This window comes from Rhagoletis pomonella, unplaced genomic scaffold (genome assembly GCF_013731165.1).
Source record: "Rhagoletis pomonella isolate Grant_MI unplaced genomic scaffold, Rhpom_1.0 Rhpom_scaffold_00011, whole genome shotgun sequence".
NCBI classification, from domain to species: Eukaryota; Metazoa; Arthropoda; class Insecta; order Diptera; family Tephritidae; genus Rhagoletis; species Rhagoletis pomonella.
The window spans coordinates 30,737,783-30,760,559 of record NW_023458565.1 but is presented as its reverse complement, the minus strand read 5'-3'; the positions used below and the strand labels follow the sequence as shown (position 1 = coordinate 30,760,559).

General features: G+C 33.7%; 1 protein-coding gene across 1 annotated transcript; it reads left to right on the top strand.

Moving 5' to 3' along the window:
- Positions 1-20,827: 20,827 nt before the first annotated feature.
- Positions 20,828-22,299, top strand: LOC118746979 (carboxypeptidase B-like). The gene is made up of 3 exons (XM_036480974.1): positions 20,828-20,904; positions 20,977-21,894; positions 21,978-22,299. The coding sequence occupies exons 1-3, from the start codon at positions 20,828-20,830 to the stop codon at positions 22,297-22,299; spliced, it is 1,317 nt and encodes a 438-aa protein (XP_036336867.1).
- Positions 22,300-22,777: the final 478 nt, after the last annotated feature.

Sequence of the window (22,777 nt, the reverse complement as noted above, 5' to 3'; positions counted from 1 at the left end):
AAACAACAATGTTACAATGTGCTAACAAAAGGGTTTACAATACAAATGATTGCCTGCAAATGACTACTCATTCGATTTGTGGCAGTGAGGAGCTTGTGTTTGTTCAGTGGTTTTGGGGGGCGTATGAGTAATTTTTTTTTGTATGTGCTTCATGCAAAGATTTACAACACTTTTTTTACAGAATATTGTTAAAAAGTTCCAAGCTATCTTGTGCACAAATAATTTACGCTGCCATTTTGTTTAAGTATTTGGTCGAGCTTCCTTTTCAGTTTGTGTGGCGCGTCTTAATTTTTACATGGCTTTGTGGATATCTTTCTCACAATGTTCGCTCAGCACAGCTACTGAAATGTACTTCCACTATTCGACCTGGAATAGGTCTGGTCAAAAAAATACTGGTACTGACAGTGGCGTGTGCCTCCATCATCACATTGAAGAAGAAGTCGTATTCTGTTTTTCGCGTTTTTTTTCTTTGATTCTTTGATGAGTTCTCCCTCGTCCTAGTAAATGTCTGATAAAAAATTTAAATTATATCATCAGGATCATGAAATTAAAGATTTTTAAAGAAAATGAAAAAAAAAACACATTACTCATACGGTTATTTTAGCCCACGACTAGAAATTTTTCTGATATTTTCCAGTGTTCGCCGCACAGTGCACCGAACCCATATAAACAATGCACAAAAATAGGAGTGATTTTAATTTGTTGGAACTTTACTCCAAAAAGAATTACATCGCGCTTAGTTCAAAAACGGAATCGGTTTTTTGTACCAGTCACAATCTCGAAAAAAAAAATAATATTTTAGGAATGAAATATTTTGGCTATGCGGAAAAAAGGCGGTAAATATATTACTTTCCCCTGAAAAAAAGAGGGATCAATCTACCTTAAACACTGAAAACATTTTAGACGCTTTTTTGCCTTTAAATTTTCAAAATTTTAGAGTTTTCACATCTTCAAACACGTACAGAAATATATTTTAAGCAAATTTTCGTCGGGCGGTTTGAGATCAGTTGTAAATGGCAGAGAGAGTGTGATATACGGCATGAATGACACGACTCCCTTACATTTATTGCCTGTTGAATAAATTTTTCTTATAAAAAAATTTTGAAAACTGCTATGCTACCCTACCACGAAGAAGATATACCATTTCTTTGAGTTAGCCAGTAAGTATAACGACTCCAAGCAGACGTCGGGGTCAATTAAGTCACACTTATCCAGGAAAGCAAGTGAAAGTGGAAAGTGTGAAAATGTGAATATGTTCGGAGTGACCGCACTAAATATCAAATCTTTTAAGTTGTGTATATTAGACACAGCCGATACCCAAAGCTAGGAAACAAGTTTGCAATTACCACTCGCGGTGTGAAAGCTTATTTTAAAAGTATTTCGCTTCATAAACTTTCTTTTCCCTGGACGCGTCTTAAAAACTGCCAAAATTGAGCTTTCTTTATAACTCTGATATTTATGGCCCTATGTTAAGTTCTCCTTTCATCACTTAAAGCGATGTACTCAGTTCCTTTAACCTTTATCAGATGACATTGGAGATGGCATACTCTTCCTGTAAACCGAATTTGACAAGGGATTGCGTAAAATCCTTGCAAAATGCATCATAAGGGGTATTCTCTGAGTCTTGCAAAGCCCTTGCATGGTGCACAGATTGCACGGTAAAAACCGGTTTTCGTATGGGACAGCTTTGCAAACCGTGCAATCCGTGTACTCAGAGAATACCCCTATACTTTTACCATATGGCAGCTTTCAAATTAGTAAGGGTAATTATGAATTTTCTTTCGCGACTTAGTATCTTTATCTATTCGATAACCCTGTTTCAATAGAATATTTAAGACCTTGATTGCCTTACGAACACTGTCGTTGATGTGGGGTCTCCAGCATAAATTCTTTATTTTAACTACTTAGTAATAATTAAAGAGACGACTACAATGTTTCCATGTGAAAAGCTCCAGTTCATATTTTTTAGAATTTATATACAATATAAAATTGAGAGTTTATTCCACAGTTGCCGTAGTAGATTGGTCTTGGCCTTTCAGTTTAATGAACAATTATAGCGGCATCTTTTTGACTCCAATAGTTAGCAAGTTTATTCATAAAAAAAATCTATACACTGCATATATACACATACATACATATGTCACGCCCACTACATGTTAAACACAAAATACAATGTATTGAGCGACAGCACCAGCCTTACACTAATTAAATCTTATTTCCTTAAAGCGAATAAAACCTCATTTTGATTAAATTTTAAAAATAATTCACATCGCTGTAAACATAAAAATAATCTGCTTGTTTATAACGGAAGCAAAGGGTGGCTAGCGTGGCAGAAGAAGTCACATGTAAATAATTAGATTAATGAATACAAAAAAAAGGCAGCAGTGAGCTGAAAAAATTTGTACCATAAATAGTTAAAATGCGGATGAGTGGTGAATAAGTAAAGAGCAAAAAGCATACGAGTATGTATTGGAAAATAAATGCAAAACAAAAAAAAATATTTGTAATGATTTAGATTAGCGATAACGTTTATGTAGTTAAATACTAGTATTTTCAAGAGCTATTATTTAAATACAATAAAATAATGGAGTTAAGGTTTGATAAATAAAAACAAAAATAATTAAAAAACAAAATAATAGTAAGAATTTCAGAGGGGGAAACAAATTTATATAAATATGCATTAGGGTGGTCCAAAAATGTAAACTAGAATTTTCTTTTTGGAATTTTCCCGCTGCCACACCCCAGAGCTGAAGAATATCGAAAACAATGAGATCAGTATTTTATTTTAAATCGGTTAATATTTAGCCGCTCGACAGGGCTTTGAAATATTTCATATATTTAACATGGTTAAAATTCAATTCAAAAAGTCAGTCGGAAAGAATTTGTTCTATTTAATATTTGTATATGCAGTGGCGCCCATGTAAATGGCAAACTTTTATTTTTACAATATTCACAATATTTTGCGTTATAAAATTTTTCGTTAATTTTTTATAAAAATATATGTAGTAGATTCTGTACAATAAACCATATAAGTCAAAATTTTAACTTTTTGCAGTGCTGAGGACAACTTAACAAGTTTCGTAGAAATTACAAGCTGTTAGCCAAGGAATATTAATACTAAATAGTTTAATTTTTTTTTTTTGGCATTTTATTAAAAAATTCAGCAATTTACCGTTATTTTTTGACCGATGTTTCTCCCAATCAAAGATTACAGTTAAGTTTTAGCTTTTAGTTTTCCCGTCAAATATAAGAGTTAAAATTTGACCTTTACAATTTAAAATTTTAAAGCTTTACTTTTATTTTTCTCGCTCAAATATAAGCTAAAAATTGTCTTTAATTTTTCTAGTCTAATATAAAAGTAAAAATTGACTTTTATTTTTCCGTCGAAAAGAAAAATTAAAGTTTTATTTTTATTTTTTTCGGTCAAAAATTAACTAAAATTTCACTTTTATTTCTTGAGTCATATATAAAAGTTAAAATTTGACTTTTAGTTTTTCGGTCAAAAAGAAAATTAAAAATTTTGTTTTTTATTTTATTCGACCAAAAGTTAGCTAAAATCTGACTTAAATTTTTTCGGCCAAAAATAACAGTGAAATTTTAACTTTAATTTTTACCCAAAAAAAAAAATAAAAATAAAACTTAAAAATTTTCTTTTTGACCGAAAAAATAAAAGTCTAATTTTAACTTGTATACTAGACTAAAAAAATAAAATTTTTTTGATCTAATACGAATATTTCCCTTCATAAATCTTCTAAAAATTAACTTGGGATGCATATTTACCTTTAAAATTTTACTAATTATTTTTTAACAACGTGCGTGATATGGTTATGAACTTATAGCCCATTTCACCAGCAATTTAAATAGAAAATGATTTTTCATTTTCTGTCAATTTCCATATAAATTCTAAAAAATTTAAATAATTTTTCACTTAAGTTGCTTTCGTAAAATTATATAAGATTATCAAAGTATTTACTTTTAACAAAAAACTTAACACAACACAACAACACAACACAAGTTAAATATTAATCGATTTTAAAATAAAAAGTGCGGGTCACCTTATTTGGATATTCTTCAGTTCTGGGGGATGGCCGGGGAAAAAAGACCTTACCACCCTTTTATATATTCAAGCGCATTGCAAATACATATGTAGGTATAAGCTATTTGTAGTAATATATTTGCATAAGTAGCTGCAAAAAAAATAGAATAAAAACGTATTAAATAAGCTAGTAAATCAAAACAAAAGTTGTTTGTAAATTGTTTTAATAAAATTTTGTATATAAACAAAAATTAAATAAAAAATATTCAACAGAAAAATATATCAAATATTGAATACACTAGTATTTAATATTGAAAACACAACACACTGAAAATGTGTGTACGCGTATTTGTAAAGTAAGGTAAACCGAAATAAATATAAAAAAATACAAAGTAAATTTAAATATTACCACAGCAAAAATATTGTAACTGAAACCATAAAGCAAGGCAAAATTAAGGTAAGCAAAAACTCTCCACAAAGTTAATATTTAAATTACAAAAAAAAAAACAAAATATGCCTTACTCATGCAAAATTATGTATAGAATGTAAAAATATTTTTATTTTTTAACAAATTTTTTTTTCCAACGTTTCACATATATAAGTACTAGGTTATGCATAAATTATTCAGGCTATTGAATGCACTTTGAAAACTTTGCGCCCACCTATAACGCTCGCAAAGGCACACACATATGTAAGTACATACAAGCATACTTACATATGTAAAAAACGTAAACAAACACATACATATACACTAAGAGCCAAGTTATTGCATAAGGAGAGCGAATTAACTAAGAGAAAAAAAATTAAGCAAATTAGTTTAAACAATTTTTTCTTTCTCGTAACTCAAACTTCCGTTACTTCCAACATTCCATCATTTGCAGGTAACTACTTTAGTCGGATAATATTAAAGCTGGTAGTTTAATTTTAAGTAGTAATGTACAGTTAAATAAGTATGTAAATGATAAGTGCGCATATAACTGTATTTTAATATGTTTAAAATGTACTTACAAGTAGATTAGTATTGGCAATATTTCATTTGTTATTAAATAAAAGAAAAAATTTAAAAATTATCATTATTACAAAAATGCGATTGAGTTTGTTTTCAATGTTGAAATCTGCAAGGGTAAGTAGTAGGGTGTTTGATTATTGATTTTTTTTTCAAAAACCATTTCCCTATTTTCATATTTAAAAAAAAATATTTTCAATATGTTTATGCAGTTTTTTACGCTTAAATTGTTTTGTCATCTTAGGGGATTTTTTTTCAAAAAATTCCTTAAGAAACTATTTTTATTCATAAAAACTCTATTTTTGGTGGTACTTTTAAATTTTTTTCAGCTCACGTATACCTTAATATTTTTACGTAATATTTTGGTGGACAACTTCAAATATAATAGATTTTGGTGTCCCGGCGGAAAAACCCCTACTTTTTTGTGGTGATGCAGTCTAATACACTACATATGACTTTTCGAGTAGCTGGCAACTCTAATCAAAAATATATGCAAACTAAAGCTTTCTTAACTTGAGTGTACGTTAACTTAATTCGACTTTTAAAGTAGTTGGCAACCCTCCCAACCAAACAATTTTCTTAAATCCCTTTCGTCGGACATTGTGATCCCTATTTAAATTAACTGATGAACTAAGATGAATTCTATTCTTAAAACATGTGGCAACACTCTTTAAAAGTACTACCAAACTAAAATCCCCTTAAACCACTTTCGTCTGATATTGTGATACATATTGCAATTCACTTATGAATTAAGTTGAAGTGTATTTTTTAAATAGAGGGCAACCCTTCTATATATACAGTTCAGAGATAAGGCCTTTTCAAACACATTTCGATTGATGCGCATCATTTAAAAATTCATTTAACATATTAGATAATATGAAGTTTACCTTTAACAGGTGGCAACCCTCTTCAAACACCTCAAGAATTTTTTATATTTTCAAACTAAATATTTCCTTACAGGTGGCAACCCTCTTCAAACTACTTTTCGCTACTACCTTCTTAAACCTCATTCGCCTGGCACCCTTACTTCACTTAATTCAAATTGAATTTGATTTTTTAAAGCAGCCCTCCTTCATGTAGTTAAAAAAATAAAGCCTTTTCACAATAATTTCGGTCGATACCCATTTCGTAATACTTGTTTTAACTTTTTAAGTAATTTTAATTTAATTTTTAACAGGTGGCACCTCTTTTCAAAAAAATCCAACCTTATTGCACATCTACAGACCTGAACAAAAAATTCCTTCAAGTATTATAAATAAAGATAAATTATAGGCAGGCCACTTGAATTCCATCATCGGATATCAGTGCCATCTATCGCAAACGAAGAGCTCGATTCTTTGACACAACGCCATTCGGAATATTATAGCAGGTGAAACTCTAGCTCAACCCACTTTGAATAAAATGCCCCCATGATACCGACCATCTCTTGATATGCTCATCTAATAACCCACTCCTTACGGTCCAAGCCCATCAGATCTGGCCTTTTCCTCAGCTTGCTATTAGATGAAAATGAAGACAACATGTAGTCGGTTCTCTGATTTAGACAGAATGTAGTGGCTGCCAAAAACTAAAAAAAAAAGTTGTAACTTTTCATTCGCATTTCCTTTTTCTGGGTGATTTTCTGCCGAGCAAAAATTTCCAATATTCAAATATAAAACTATTTAAAATTTTCAGTTTTCATTTTCAATAAAATAAATATTTAGAACGTTTAAATTCTAAACTAGGAGAAAAACCGAAAAGCCAAGAATTGGCGGACACTTAACCTAGATTTTAAGCTCGTTAGATGATTTCCCCACGCTCATCACTGCCAATTGCCTCTCTCTTTTGCAGATTTGAACCAGTTGTTCATACCGAGTGCAGAAGTATTCTTGCGCACTTGGTTGTTCTATTCTGCTCGTTTGTGCCCTTTCTTTCACTGTCCATCTATGGATTCCGAGTCGGGGGATGTTTTCCCTGCATCAGCGTTAGCTATGCGTCCAACACACCCAACCCAGCGCAATCGTTGTATTTTTATGAGCTCAACTATGTACATGTCGTTACATAGCTCATAGAGTTCGTCATTCCTTATTCTCCAATACCCGTCGCCCACGCGAACAGGGCCATAGATCTTTCGAAAGCACCCAAGGCCTTCTCATCTATGTTCGTTATCATCCACGCTTCTGCGCCATATAATCGAACGGTCACGATGAAGTAGTAGAGCGTAATTTTTCTTGGTCGAATGAGGGCTCTGCTTTTCAATTGCCCACCGAGTCCAAAATAGTGACTGTTGTCAAAAGTTATTATTCGCTTTATCCCCAGGATGTTATTATTGGTGGTGTTTAATCTGGTCCCTAGCTAGACAAAGTCCTTCACTACTTCAAAGTTATAACTGCCACCAGTGAGACGGGTGTCTCAATACATGAGGACTCTTCCTGTGTCGCCAGGAGGTTCTTTGTCTTGTCCAAGTTCAACGCAATATCAATATATTCTCTAAACACATCGTCTTTTGCCGCTGCAGTTCAGATTGGAAGCTCTTATTACGCTTTCTGTTATCAGAATGAAAAAGTCGTACGATAGTGAATCAATTATTCTAAAACCTCGTTTGGTCTGAAACGACGTGAAGAGGTCTTAACCCATTTGAGCGGATCTTCAACCTTCCACACAGCATCTTCGATACGGCCGTATAGGCAATAGCAAGAATATTGAAAATATTACCAGTTTCTTAATAACTTTATATCGTTAAATTAAATTATTTTTTAGTAGGAGTAGAACAGGTTTCAAATTGTAAGCTAGTAAAAATTTACTCGAAGTCGTGTAACATATTTACACTTATATAATAAGAGAAAATTATTATTTTTTCAGTTGAATAAGAAAGCTGAAAGAAAGGGAAAAAATAATTTTTCACTTAAATACCTGGTGAAACCGGCATTTAGTTGTAGATTTATGATATCTAGTCATTAATTGATTTATTCACCCACACAATGCAGCATAAGATATGTATGTAAGTAATGCATGTCTGCAGTGTGAATACACTGACTAGATATATTCAATTAGTGCGTCTAAATTCATTAATTATAAACATATATAAATATGTATGTGCATAACTACATACTATAATATCAGGATTTGTAATTGATTCTTTTGATTGAGGCATTTAAAATAAATTTTTAATTAATGCGATTTTCCGGAACACAAGTGCTTACACAATATACCCATTTATGGAAATATTTATGTATGTACGGGTATGTACATCATAATATTCCAAAAAGCTTAATGGCAATGTTGCTCATTAAATTTGCAACATCTGTTTCCGCAAATCATCCCACAAAATATGTTGCCATATTGATGCCGACCAATATTGAAACGATTAAACCACTCTCGAATTTCATGTCGGTAAATAGCCGTATGTTTATGTACAAATATGTTAAGCCATGTGTTAATGAAACTGCATTACATTAGTTTCCAGTTGCGGTATCTGCATAGGTGTTGTGGTTACGTTTAAAATTGCATTCGTTATTAGGTACATGCGAGTACTTAGTACTTATATTGAGCTATCTATCATTTTAGTTTCGGTCTACGTGTTGTTTTTGTGCAGTAAATAATCAACTAGGCAACCGATGAGTGATTAGCGTATAATAAACTAGTTAAATAAGCTGCCGGATTAGTGATGTTTTCGATTGCGGCTGATAGCAGGTGATGTAACAGCAAAAGCTTCCTTCGCACATTTATGAGTGCATATTAGGGTGGTGCAAAACTACGCAAAGTTTTAAATGTTAAGCTCCCCCCCCTGGGATTTTTCTAAATAGAAGAAAAGAATACCCGTATTTTTTTGTTTGAAAAAAAGATGACATTTAGAACTGCCGCAAAGCCCCTAAAGTTTTCCATGTATTTTGTATGGGGAAGAAACACTTTTTCGTAGAAATGGTATAGAATTCTTGAAAAACAATATTTTTCGATCGGGAAACTCTGTTTCTCTTTTAAGGAGACTTCCAATAATAATACCGAATCTCTTATTTAACCATTGTTTGATATATACTATTTGATATAGGTACCTCAAAAGTCCAAAAAAATGCAATAGGGGACAAATAAAAAATCTCTAGTGTTAAAAAATAATATAATATAAATTGAGTACTATTACTGAAAGTATTCCTAACCCTTTCATGCCCGAATTAAATTGGCTGTGGCTAAAACTTTTTTTATGGCATATCATTGTTGGATAGGCCTTAGACAAGAATTGATATAAATTTTAAAATTCTATGATTTCTGGTTTGGCCATTATGCAGTGTTACTTATAAATGTTTACAAAGTTGTTCTACGAAATGATGTTTTCATTTCATTTGCTTTAATAACACTTATAGCCTAAACCCTTTTGTTTATGAAAAAATATAATTTACTTGGTGTATTTTTTAAAATGTTGCAGAACCATTTTCAGCAAAATTTATGTTGCGCCCAACTAGTCTTAACGAAAAGACACTAAAAACTAATTAATTAAATAATTATGGAATGAAATTCAGCTCATTGCCTTCGCAGCATACCAAAGTGTCATTTAAAACAAACCTTTGGAAAAAAGATTTCAAACGCCGAGTTTTAGAAACCAAAATGTCAATGTTGCCTATAGGTAACATCGGACATGAAAGGGTTAAGGGAAACAAAGTTTTCCGATCGAAAAATATTGATTTTCAAGAATTTTATACAATTTCTATGGAAAAACATTTCCCGCATAAAAAAATACATGAAAAACTTCAAGGCCTTCGAGGAAGTTCTAAATATTATCTTTTTTTACAAAAAATATGCAAAATTCTTTTTTTCCTTCAAGAAAAATCCTAGGAGGTGAGTGCTTAACATTTTAGTTTTTTTACCACCCTAATGTACATTTAGTATTTATGACAGACAGGTGGCGGCTGAAGTATGCATCTGATCCAATTTATTAGTTTGGCGAGCGGGGTTAGAGGAGTGAGTACGATATTCATTCGCTAAGCAGCTGTAAAAGGCCAAACTGCTGATGATTGTAAGCACCGTGGGAAGGAGTTAATAAATTTATTACATATGCGTAAATGCATTTAATCCATTCTAAATTTTAAAAGTTCCTATAATTTGCACCTAAATAGTTAGATGTGCATTTTGAATGCTTGTAACATGGGTATACATAATGTAGGTGAATCGCATTCTCTTAGCAAATCTTTCATAAGTCTTAGGAGCATGAACGGGGCTATATAATGCAGGAATCGCATATAATTCTCCTTGATGCACCTGGCTTAAGTTTTCAGAACTGCATGCGCAGATGCTAAAGTTCTGTATAGACATAGGAAAGGCCACTCCGTCGGTTATTTGTTAGACTTGCTGGATAATCGTGAAAGTTTGTAAGTGTGAATGTATGTCGCTCTTTTACGATAAAATTTCTGCACGTAGTGTACAAAATTTGGCACATCCAAATAAATTATAACCTTCGTTAACATATAGAATATTTTTTAAGATAGTTGCCACCTTTTTCAAAAGTTAAAATCAATAAATTAATTAGTTATGACAAATATAACCTGTTTAAAGAAGTTAAAATCGATTTACTAATGAGCTAAAAAAAAAATATTATCAGAGAGAATATTTCAAATTATTTTTAGTAGCATCTTGATTATTGGTTGAGAATATTTCACAATCTTTTCTTTATTAGCATCTAATTTAACTTGTCAATTAAATTGATTTCAAATTCCTCAGCTCGGGCAACCCCTGCCAAAAATATTTTTGAAATAGACAAATGTAGCATTCCTATATCCTCTCTCGTTTTATACGCTTATTAAATTTTTTTATTTATAAAATTGATTTTAAATTTCTGAAAAGGTGGCAGCCCCGTTAAAAAATTTGTTCTCAAATTTCTCTCGTTTAGGGTCTCCATTAAATTATTGAGTTTTTGACACTCACATTGTTGTGATACATACTTTTTTTTCTTATTATTTCATTTGATTTTTTTTGGTCTAAGGTGGCAACCTTCTTAAAACTATTTTGAAAATAAATAACCCAAGTTCTAAACAGGTGGTAGCCCCCTTTTAAAATTTTTTTTCAAAAATCTAAATCTCAAGTTACATACCTGATGACAGTACGAATGGCAATTATATTAGGGAGGTTTTAGTTTTTTAAACTATAATTTTTTATTTTCTTATTATTTAATTTGGTTTTTTTTTGTCTAAGGTGGCAACCTCCTTAAAACTATTTTGAAAATAAATAACCCACATTGTTTTAATATTTTATTTAGTTTATAAAATTAATTGCTTATTGATAACTTTCGAAAGAGATGGTAACTGTCTTCTTCGTTTAAGCTTGAAAGACCAACAAACACACTTACACACTCGTCGTATGAATTTTTTCCCTGTACGAAACGGCAAGCTGTCGGCAATTCCATGGATTTGAATTATTCCCTTCTCGCATTCAAAATAGAACATTTAAATTTTGCTCTAATATCTGATTTGTTAGTCGACGGTAATAATACTAAATATATCGCTAAGTAAGCGAAACTTTTTCGACGCAGTTCTAAACACCATTTAAGTGACAAGTGACAAACTTGCACCGGTAGAAAATGATGACGAAATCAGTACAATCGGAACAGAAACTAAGGTTATTTATTATTTTCAACCATTGGTCCTTATTATCTAAGGAATAAAGCCTAGTATACAAAAAAAAACCTAAAACAAGAAACAAACGACTCACAGCAAAATATTAACTCAGTTTTGAACATTTATGTTTTGAGATTTTAGAGGGTTCATATCAACAGTATTTGGAGGCTGCCTTCTTTTTGATAAGAATTTTTATACGTCCGGGAATGCTGTCTACTGAGTTTTCTATGATTTCGCTTGGAATATGATCCGATTATATTTTGAATCGTCTCCAAAGCTCTTCGATGTTACTCGGAGCTCGCTCACTTATGCTAAGACAATCCCCTCCTGACCTAAGCGCACAATTATTATATGGCATTGAGGTTCGCACTTTGTACTGGCCACTGCACAATTGAGAAAATTTTGCTCAAGCAGTCAGCGGTGTCCGATTTTTCAGCATGCTTTGAAGCTCCGTCCTCCAGCGAAAAACTTCTTCGTCAGGGTATACGCTTTTGTCTACAAAGTAAGGAAATTTTTTTTGGAGAATAAGGAGATAGACTTCCTTCTTCATTATTCCTTCAATATTAACTAACAGCACCAAATTCCACCAATTTGATGTGAGGTGATGGTGAGGAGATGGTTCTTCATGTTTATCTTTGTGTAGGTTTGCCGGTTAAATCTGTAATTTTTCTTTGTCTTTGTTTTGTCTTTCTTTTTCCGTATTCCTCTTCTTCTTCCTCTTCCTCTTTCTCGTTCTCTTTCTCTTCAGCTTTTTATTTGGCTTTGTCCTTGGCTTTGTCTTTGCCTTTGTTTTTGTGTTTTTTTTTTTTAATCCTAACTAATATCATACTTTATCTTAATTTAAATCTTATACCGAATTTTCGTCTTCAGTTTCATCTATCATCTTCCTTTTCCTCTTCCTCTTCCTCTTGCTCATCCCCTTTCTATTCCTATTCCTCTTCATCGTCATCTTCCTCACTAAGTTTCACTCCCTCCACGCGTAGGGACTACAGTTTCTCCTTTAGCATGACCCCTTTTTAAATGCTATAAATAAAATTTTCCCAGAAATGCTATTAACATTAATTCAAAATTAAAATTAAATGTGTGTATGTACTGCACCATACCTTATTTGTATGTATATGTTAACTAATTTGCGCTAAAAAAAAAACTTCTCATTATCTTTATTAAACAGCAGCTGCTATGATGCTTGCAAATTTTGTTTCATTATCAGTAATTTCTATTTTCATACAAGCATACTTGAATGTGTGACCGTATGCATTAGGCCAATCACAGTTTATTAATTTATTGCTAATTTTGAATTTATATTAAAATCTCGCCGCAGTGCGCATTCAATTTGTGTTATATTCCGGGAACGAACTGCACTCAGCTAACGAAATTGCCAAATCAGTGCAAAATTTAACTAATAACTAAGCATACACTCTGTGGTAAAAGTATGCGGAATTAACATTTTTTTTAATATATAATATTTAATTGTCTTTTGGAGAATGTTTTGTCACAAAAAAATAAATTTTTCTTGTTGCCTATACTAGATACTTATTTGTTGAAGATTTTGTTCATCACAAAAACCACAGGAAAATATTTGTACCAAATTATTAAAAAATAAAAACTTATTTAAAAGGATTTCACAAAATATTGTCACCTGAAATTGTAATACGTGCTTTTGTTTTGTGGTGTATAATTTATTTGATTACCATTTCAAGCCTGCAAAATGTATTATCGAAATTTATTAAGCAACACTGAAGCACATTCGAATTCCTCCAAAATGCATTCAGACAGCTATCAAAATTTTACTAAATGCAATACACATTAATCAATAATTGTAACAAACCAATATTTATAACCTCAAAATAAATTTGATTTCGATCAATTGTTTGCACATTGGCAACACACTGCGCACTGTTGAGTTTGCGGAACTGTAAATTATTATCATTAAATAAATCATTGCGACAAATCGTCGCCCATGAATTAGTTGGCTACTCGATTTGCTATTATTTATGCAATTATTTTGCATCGATGTTAATTTTTGTTAGAGCTAGTTGTTGCTTTACACAAAATTTGCCAGCTACAGTATCGGTCATATCTATAGCACGCCATTTCAAAGTGATATTATGTGTCACTTATGTTTATTTATTAATTTTTAAGAATTTTCAATTAAAATATAGTTCATTCTCAGACAAACCCCATACAAACCCAAGCTTAATAATTTGTAGAAAGCTACAAAAAAGTTCAACAAATTTTCACCTAAATTTCAAACTTTTTTCTCGGAAGTGTTAGAATTTTTTTGAGTACACAGTTTTTTAGCCCCTTCAATTTTAGTTAATTAACTCTAAAAAATCAACGGTAACTTTTAGCCACTTGAAACTTGCACATTATCAGACCAAAATTAAAGGTCCTAAAAAACTGTGTACTCAAAAAAATTCTAGACTTCCGAGAAAAAAGTTTGAAATTTAGGTGAAAATTTGTTGCACTTTTTCGTAGTTTTCTACAAATTGTTACACTTGGGTTTATATGAGGTTTGTCTGAGAACGAACTGTATTTTAATTGAAAATTCTTAAAAATAAATAAATAAACATAAGTGGCACACAATATTACTTTGAAATGGCGTGCTATAGATATGACCGATACTGTATATGTATGTGTGTAGGCGTAATTTGCGCAATGGTATGTGGCAAAACTGTGGCAGGCCGTTAGCAAATATCAATGATAAATTTCACCCTGCTCTTCTTAACTACTCGCCTATTTACTATAACTGAGTGCGCCTTCCTTCGATTCATTTATAGTTCTTTCATATCTACTACAGAAATTAATAAGTACTACTCTTTATATTAGACTTAGTCTTCTTGCTAGTATTTGTCTTTATAGTCCAATTCGGCTTCGTACTTATCTTCGTGTTCGTATTTGCTTCCTTTTCCTTTTCATATTTTTCTTGGTATTCGTGTTCGTCTTCATCTTCATATGCGTATTTAATATCATGTCTGTGTTCCTATTCGTCTTAAGCGTCATATTCGTCTTAGTATTCGCTTTAAACTTCGTATTCGTGTTTGCTTCGAATTCGTCCTCGTATTTTATCTTCGTATTCGTTTTTGTTTTCTTTTTCCTTTTCATATTTGTCTTGGGATTCGTGTTCGTCTTCGTCTTCATATGCGTATTTAATATCATGTCTGTGTTCCTATTCGTCATAACCTTCATATTCGTCTTAGTATTCGCCTTAACCTTCGTATTCGTGTTTGCTTCGAATTCATCTTCACACTTATCTTTGTACTTGTATTCCTTTTTGTCTTGGTATGCGCCTCGGTATTCGGTTCGTATGTGTATACGCCTTTGCATTTGTCTTCGTATTCGTATTCAATTCCTATTACTATTCGTATTCGTCTCCATACTGGCTTTTGTATTCGCCTTCATTTTCGAATCTTATTCGTGTTTACTTCGAATTCGTCCACGTACTTATCTTCGCATTTGTCTTCGTATTTGTATTAAATCTCCTGTTTATATTCGTATTCGTCTTTGCATTCTCCTTCATTTTCGTATTCGTATTTGTTTCGTATTCGTTTTCATTGTCAACTTCGTTTTCATATTCCTTTTCTTTTTCGTACTAGTGTTTGTTTAAGTCTTCGTACTCGCTTTCGTATACGCCTTGTATTCGTCTTCGCATTCGTGTTTTCTTTGTACTTTTCTGCTTTGAATTCGTCTATGTCTTCGTATTCCTCTTCATATTGCTCTACGCATCCCTATTTATCTTGGTACTAGTCTTTCGTTTTCGCGCACGTCTTCGCAATCCTATTTGTCTTCTGTTTCGCATTGTTCATTGTATTCGTCTTCGTATCCATATTCTTATCAACTCTGTGGATCTATGTAGATTCACCGCCTTATCTTCTTGCTTCTGATTTTAAATCAAAAATTTTTAGAATAAGCATTTGTACCTCAGTTACCGTTTAATCCTAGTTAGATTAGGGTTCCCCAAACTAATGATAATAAATAGTGCGAATGCTGTATACCCAGACCGAAGCTTCATAGGTGGCAGATATCATGCCGGAGAGATTATTCAAGGCTAATAGCCTAGCAAAACTCCAAACGTAAGAAGCTGAGATGCTCATTCGGAGTGATATTATTTAAGTCTCACCGCAAGAATACCGAACGGAGAGTGTCACATCATTACACCCACCGCAATTTGTTTTGTGATAGAATCATCCCCTCGATCTCAACTCGAAATTCCCGGGTTTAGCCACTTTAATTTTTTCTCGGGCAAACCGACTCGAGGATGTCAATCATCCGCGACGCATTTACCTGCAATATCACTGAGCTCTGATGGTATCCCATACAAGTCGGACTAGAAAGAGAGGCCAGTGTCAGGGCGCTCCAATTAAGCGGTACCCAGTAATAATACCGACCACTGATCTGCTAATGGAATGATCAATTAATATAGGAGTCTTAGATATTTTCGCATTTCAATTCAATGAAAGTTGATTTGTGTCGACATTTTCAAGAAGACACTGTACGAAAAGTTAACTGGGTATAGGTCGATTGCCCCCTTGTGAGCTCTTCAGCCTCGTGCAGTTTCCAGGTATTTTACTGTAGAGTAGTTTCGGCACAATTGACTCATAGCCCTATGACTCCTTTATAGCTGTCTTTTGGCCTGGTAAACGCTACAGTTGTCAAGGAGCCGAATGCTGTAGTTTAATTAGATGTTCCCAGAGTAAATTCTGCTGCCAGCTTCGTTCTTTTGTACTTCATCTCCATCCGTGGAATGATATTTACCTCAAAGGTAGGTAGGCAGAAAATTTAGTGAACTCGACTTACTAGGGGTAGAGTGTAGGCATCCTGTGATTAACGGAGAGGCATCCCTCTGTACGCTATTCCGTGGGCTCCTATAAGTAGACTTCTCTAGAGCCGACCAGCATACGATAATGCCAAAGAAAAATAGGGGTCAGACAACCACTGCTTTAAAGGCGCGCTCTGGATGGTCATATCTTTCTTGCGTCGCTCTGTAAGTTTTCGATTCCCATCCAAGTTCCACGAGTTATACCGAGGTATTAAATCTCGTAAGACAGTGCAAGCCCCACACCGTTGAAAAAGGGAGGGAGTACAATTTTGAGTCTTGCTGGAATTGAGCTTAAGGACAAGTGTTTTTTTTTAGCTCAGCCAAAATCGCTACAGCGGTTGTAGCGCAAATCAAGAAGGAGAAGCTTTGTCAGAATTATCCTAATCCTAAGAGTATTAAATCTTTTTGCGCACTGTGTATATAAACTATCATTTCACCCTGCCGAGACTTGCTACGTATCACAACGTAGAAGTGTGCTAGTCTACATAAATTTAATATTTTGCTTCATCCTGTGCTGTTTTTTTCTTTTATGTTTAATAATTATAAATATTTAGCGTCTTCATATCGTCACTTTTCACAATGAAAATGAGATAAGATGTGAAGTAATAAATGCTGCTAACTGCATTCTTACAATTGCATGCATTTTAGCTTTTTAGTTTGTCTGAACCTTGGTAATTCAGCTATCAAATAGAGTAATTATATTTGCACCACCGATTTAGCTTGAAAATGATTGTGAATTTAAAATTTTTAATAGCTTCAATAGTCGATAGATACGAAGGCGGCTGACAAATATACGCTGATAGAGCTGATAAGATTGTAGCTACTGGGTGACTCAATAAGACCGCTGATTTGCTTTTATAAATAAAACACACAAAATATTTGACGATTTTTTATTTTTTTTCATCATGTACTATTTTAGTCTATGGCATTTATGTACAAATTAAAATATCTGTTAAAAGCATATTCACTTTTTCCAAAAAATCTCCAGAGAAAAAAGTCCAAAGCTGTCAAATTGCAAGATTCCGGCGGTCATTTGACCCCGTTGTTTCGTGAAACATAGCATCTTGGGATCCTCGTTCGCAGTTGAGGCTGTTTGAGTGGCGACGTCGCACAGTGGTCCATTATGCTAAGCTAGGGTGATTTAATTAAATTTTTTCTTTGTAATTTTTCAATTAATTTTTTATCAAATATGTAAAAATATTGTCTACTTAATGCAACTTTGTTTGAAAAAATTTGGTTACCTATTTGGGTGAAAAATTAAATTGTACGTGCACCGAAAACTGAGTATTTTTAAGTCTCAATAACGTGTTGAAAGTTTTCAGTTTCAATTTCATTTCTTTCTTGAGGAAATATAAGAAAATGTCACCGAATTGTGCGCACACATATATATATTTTTTTTTTTTGAGCTGATAAAGTTTTAACCTTTTTGGTGCATACCAATCTTTTTCTTTTTGTAGACGAAATCTTTCCTATATCGCAAAATACAGAGCACTTACTATACTTATTCTGTCAATTGATCCATATACCAACAGTATCCACAAAAAAAATCGCGCCTAGCGGCACCCATACATTTATTTTCTATTTTTAACATGCCTCCCACAATTTAAAATTTTTAACTTTTGGCTGTCGACTTCTAAAAATGAATGAATATTTAATCGTTAAATTTGGATCCTTATTTTTTCAGTCAAACTATACCGCTATTCTTTGATATTTATTTGTTTCGATAATCCTTAACCGTTATGATGGAGACTGCATTTCTATGACCGATTTAACTCTTTTTTGGGTTAAAAAGATAAAAACTGAAAATAACAGTTATAATAATATGATCGAAAAAATTAAAATCAAAAATTACGATCTTAATTTGACCAAAAAATAAAAAATCCATAAATAAGGAAAAATCTTAAAATAACGGTAAGATTTTACCGAAAGAATAGACATCCAATTTTAACGGTTATATTACGATTTTTATTACAAAGCTCATAACCGTTAATGTCCCTGATATTTATTAAGATTCCGTTTTTTTCGTATGACCAATGTCCTAGATTGACGGGAAGAGATTTGGGTGATCACTGGCAATTGGTACGGGCCTAATTATTTTTTAGCCTTTAGTACATTATCTGCATCACTTTTTATCCGCTTTACAACAAAGCCTTTAAACTTAATTTTTTTACTAACTTTACTATTTTTCAAGTTTTTGTTTTTTCATTTAGCTACTTAACTATCCAACCTAATGCCTAAGCTTTAACCTTTTACCTTAATTGTGTTGGGAATGATGGGGTTACCGCTGCCTTTTTTTGGTGCCCCGCCGCAAAGCTGCTTCGACACCATACGGCATCTTGATTTGGTGGTGGACTCATGCTTGAATTCGATTCTAAATTTGCACGTCTCTAGTTTTGATTAGATACCTAAAGCATCGTTCACTCAAAATCGGTACGCGTTCCAGCAATTTCTGTACAGCAATTGTTGGAATGTATTAAAAAGTTACATTGCAGATCGTTAGACAATAGATCTACCATTATGAGGTTTAAATTTCATAGTACTGGCTTTTTATTTGACAGTTTTATTTGCGTTGGAAGTTGCTGCTCAAAAAATAATGTTGAACAAATTCGTTGAAAATCCGACATTTTCGAGATCAAAAATCCATATATGTAATACTCCTATATTGGCAGTAAGAGCTAGTACCGTCCGAAAACACTACAGTACAGATATATCAATAAACACTTACGAAAGAAAAGGAACACATACGTTTATAAATAAACATGTACACAACACATATACAAAAACGGCACTCAAGTACACAATACATTGACAAAGACGGTACTAGACTGTATCGCTTTGATTTCGGAATGCTTACACATTGAGAAGCTAGCTTACTGCCAATATAGAAGTATTACATATATGCAAAAATCAAATTAAAATTAAATATACCAAAAACTTATAATTATCTTCCAAAAGTCAATGAATAGATTCCTTCTGCTTAAACTAACGGGGTAAGCTAATCATTAAGAGACATCATTTCGCACCAGCTTAAGGATAAGGCTCTTTACCTGAATTAGGGAAAAAAACGGCTTATCAGAAGAAGATCGCGCGAAAGAATTGGAAAACGGTTACCCACAGTTCAGCGTATGCAAGCTATAGCAAAACTTAAACCTTATCGAGTTATAATATATAAAATTCTGTTCGATTAAATACATTTTATAACAAAAACCGCACCCGCGTACTTTACCCCAATGTTCACACCAAATGTGGTATTTTATAATAATGACTAATAAAACATGTTTAAAACTGGACTACGATCAACTCCCACGTTAAAAGTTTTAAGCTAAAAAGAAACAGGATGATATCCTTTTACAACTAAATCTATAGAAGTTGACACAGTCGTCAAAATGCTATGAAATGACAAGAGAATCGAGACAGTCTCATTAAAACTCGATCAGACTCCACAATGGGTCATATGACCCCAGAAATATGCTGGTGGGAGCGCTTGCACAAAGTGTAATTTCATTGTATCATTTACTTTGGACCTTTTGTAAAGTGTTGGTTGGTTTTTATGAAAACTAATTATTCACAGGTAACTTTAAATCAGTTTGAAGCCAATGATTTGAATAAAGTTCTGGAAGTCATCAATTTACGAATATCACCTATTTAAGTAAAATCGAAAAATACATGGTATTTATTTAAAACAAAATTAGTAGAGATGTGCGAGCTGTGGAAAAACATAAACTGAAGATAGTTTAGTAGAGCAAGTTGACTACACAAGTCTCTAGAACGGGTGTTCAGAAAAATTTGATCATTATCAAAGAAATTGCCTCTTATTTATTTATCCAAGCAAAATATGAAACTTTCGGTAACATGTATCTATAATGGAATGTTTTCTCTTTATTTTAACATATTAAATTTTTTTTTCTGAAAACCTATTAAAAAGATATAACCCATTTCATGCGTACCGATTTTGAGTGAACTATGCTTTAGATGTCAGTGTTTGGGACGCGATTTTCAATAAGGATTGTTTTTTCTAAAATGCGCAGTGGTCTACTCGTCAAGCCACTCAATTTCGTAGAGGGGATTGAAAAAAAAATAAACTGCCTGTTTTGGTGGCGACCATCTTGGATTTAGATTTGGATCTTTGGATATTTTGTAATGCAGGGTAGTTTGCCAGTCTAGTCCTTTCATTTTAAACCCAAGTTGAGCGTATTAAAAAAATAAATAAAATTAGCTAAATAAATCCGATTAAAAACCATCTGCATCACCCTTGAATCACCCTATACTCGTATTAGCTGTGCAAAAATAAATTATTCTATGCATGTACTCCATGGGTGCTTAAAGCGTTTCATATAGTAGCCAACTCAGTAATTGATTGGAGTTTGTGTAGTTTAGTTGCTGTTATGCTTAAACAATTCTTTCAATTCCTATTGGTCTTATGTGGAGCGTTAGCACTTGCGAGCGCTGGCAGATATGATGGGTGAGACCAGAAACTTCCTTTTTGTGTGCATCGAAATATGTCTAACAAACATAATACATAATTTACTTGAAGTTATAAGGTTTATGAAATCAAAGCGAAAAACCTCGCTGGAAGGAAAGCACTTCGCGCACTAGCCAGTGAAGTCAGCGACAAATATGAATTCCTTACACTAGGTCGCAACTTCAACGGAAGCGCAAGCGTACTTGTTTCACCAGAAAATGAAGCGGCGCTTAAAGCTGTACTTGAAAAGCAACAAATATCACACACATTACAAAACTCAAATTTCGGACGCACTCTCCAAGATGAAGTGCTGCAGCATCGCATGCTCCACCAATCAAAACCATATGCCGCCGGCACTGGCCGTCTTGGCACCGAACGTTACCACACGCACAGCGAAATCAATGCCTATTTAGACGATTTGGCAGCACGCTATCCATCGCGTGTTTACGTCAAAATTGTTGGTAAATCATACGAAGGGCGACTGTTGAAGACCATAACCATTACGAATGGTGATGGACGCGCCGGTAAAAATGTAATTTTCATTGATGGTGGTTTTCATGCAAACGAATGGATATCTCCGGCCACGGTCGTTTTTTCAATAGGCGAATTGGTTGAAAATTTCGAAGAGCATGCTGAGCTTTTAAACGATTACGATTGGATCGTATTGCCGGTGGTGAATCCCGATGGTTATGAGTACACGCAGTTGTCGAGTGAGACAAGACTTTGGCGTAAGACACGCCAACCTGTCACCTTAAGCAATGGCACCGTGTGCTATGGCACCGATCCGAATCGCAACTTTGATTTTCATTGGTTAGAAAAGGGTGCATCATCGGATCCCTGCTCAAATTTCTACGCTGGGCCGCGACCATTTTCAGAGCCCGAAACGGTGGTAGTGCGTGATATCCTGCATACGCTACGTGGTCGCGGTATTCTATACTTGTCTTTGCACTCGTATGGCAGCGCCTTCTACTATCCATGGGGTTGGGGGCCGTGAGTATACTCACAGCAAATGCAGGACATTTTCTATTTTTTAATTATATCAAACACGTTGCAAACTTGATTATTGTTCGCAGTGTATTGCCAGACACTTGGGAGGACTTGCATGAAGTGGGTGTAGTAGGTGCGGAAGCTATACACGCATACAACGGCACCGAGTACGAAGTGGGTTCTTCGACAGCGCTCTATGGTGAAGCATGTGGTGCAAGCGATGACTATGCCTTCAATGATGGCTTTGCATTGACCTACACAATGGAATTGCCTTTTGCTGGTAGTAGCGGTTTTGAGCCGCCAGCATCCGATATTGATCGCTTGGTGAGGGAAACCTGGGCAGGCATTCGTGCTGTGGGTAAAAGAGTGACGGTGAAGTATCCGCTGGGACGAAAGCGTGGACGTTAACGAAATGGTGGAGTCTTAAATACGAAATGATTGTTGCCAAAAGTTAATAAAGCTATGAAATTCGTATTATTAAAACCTGATGGCGCTACCAGGCTGTTGATAAATGCCTTCACATTTATTGTGTTCCATTACTTGTTAAAGACTACTTGGTTCGGAGAAATTTAATTATTTTTCCGTAATATTTTTTAAAGTGAATTTAGTTTAGGTTAGGTTGGAATGGCTGCCTGGATCTAGTAAGGGAGACAGGTACACATACGTCTGCTTCTGAAATGCTCCGCCAGAAAGTCAGAAAAGTAACAGTGAAGTTACAGTGTAGGCTGCTTTCAATTTCTATCTTGCCACGGTCTAGTACAATGTCTGTACATTAAACAGTTGCCGCTTATATTGCTGCTGACTAGCCGAAGTAGAAGACATTACAGCGAATTAGTAAGTCTGACCTTTTCTTGTCTAATCTGGCTAGATTTGTTGGATCGTCCTG

Bases quoted from the DNA above. Each gene is read 5' to 3' on its own strand.
- LOC118746979 (XM_036480974.1), top strand. From the start codon at position 20,828: ATGCTTAAACAATTCTTTCAATTCCTATTGGTCTTATGTGGAGCGTTA. The intron at 20,905-20,976 runs GTGAGACCAGAA...ATTTACTTGAAG, and splicing joins AGCGCTGGCAGATATGATGG to TTATAAGGTTTATGAAATCA. The intron at 21,895-21,977 runs GTGAGTATACTC...TATTGTTCGCAG, and splicing joins TATCCATGGGGTTGGGGGCC to TGTATTGCCAGACACTTGGG.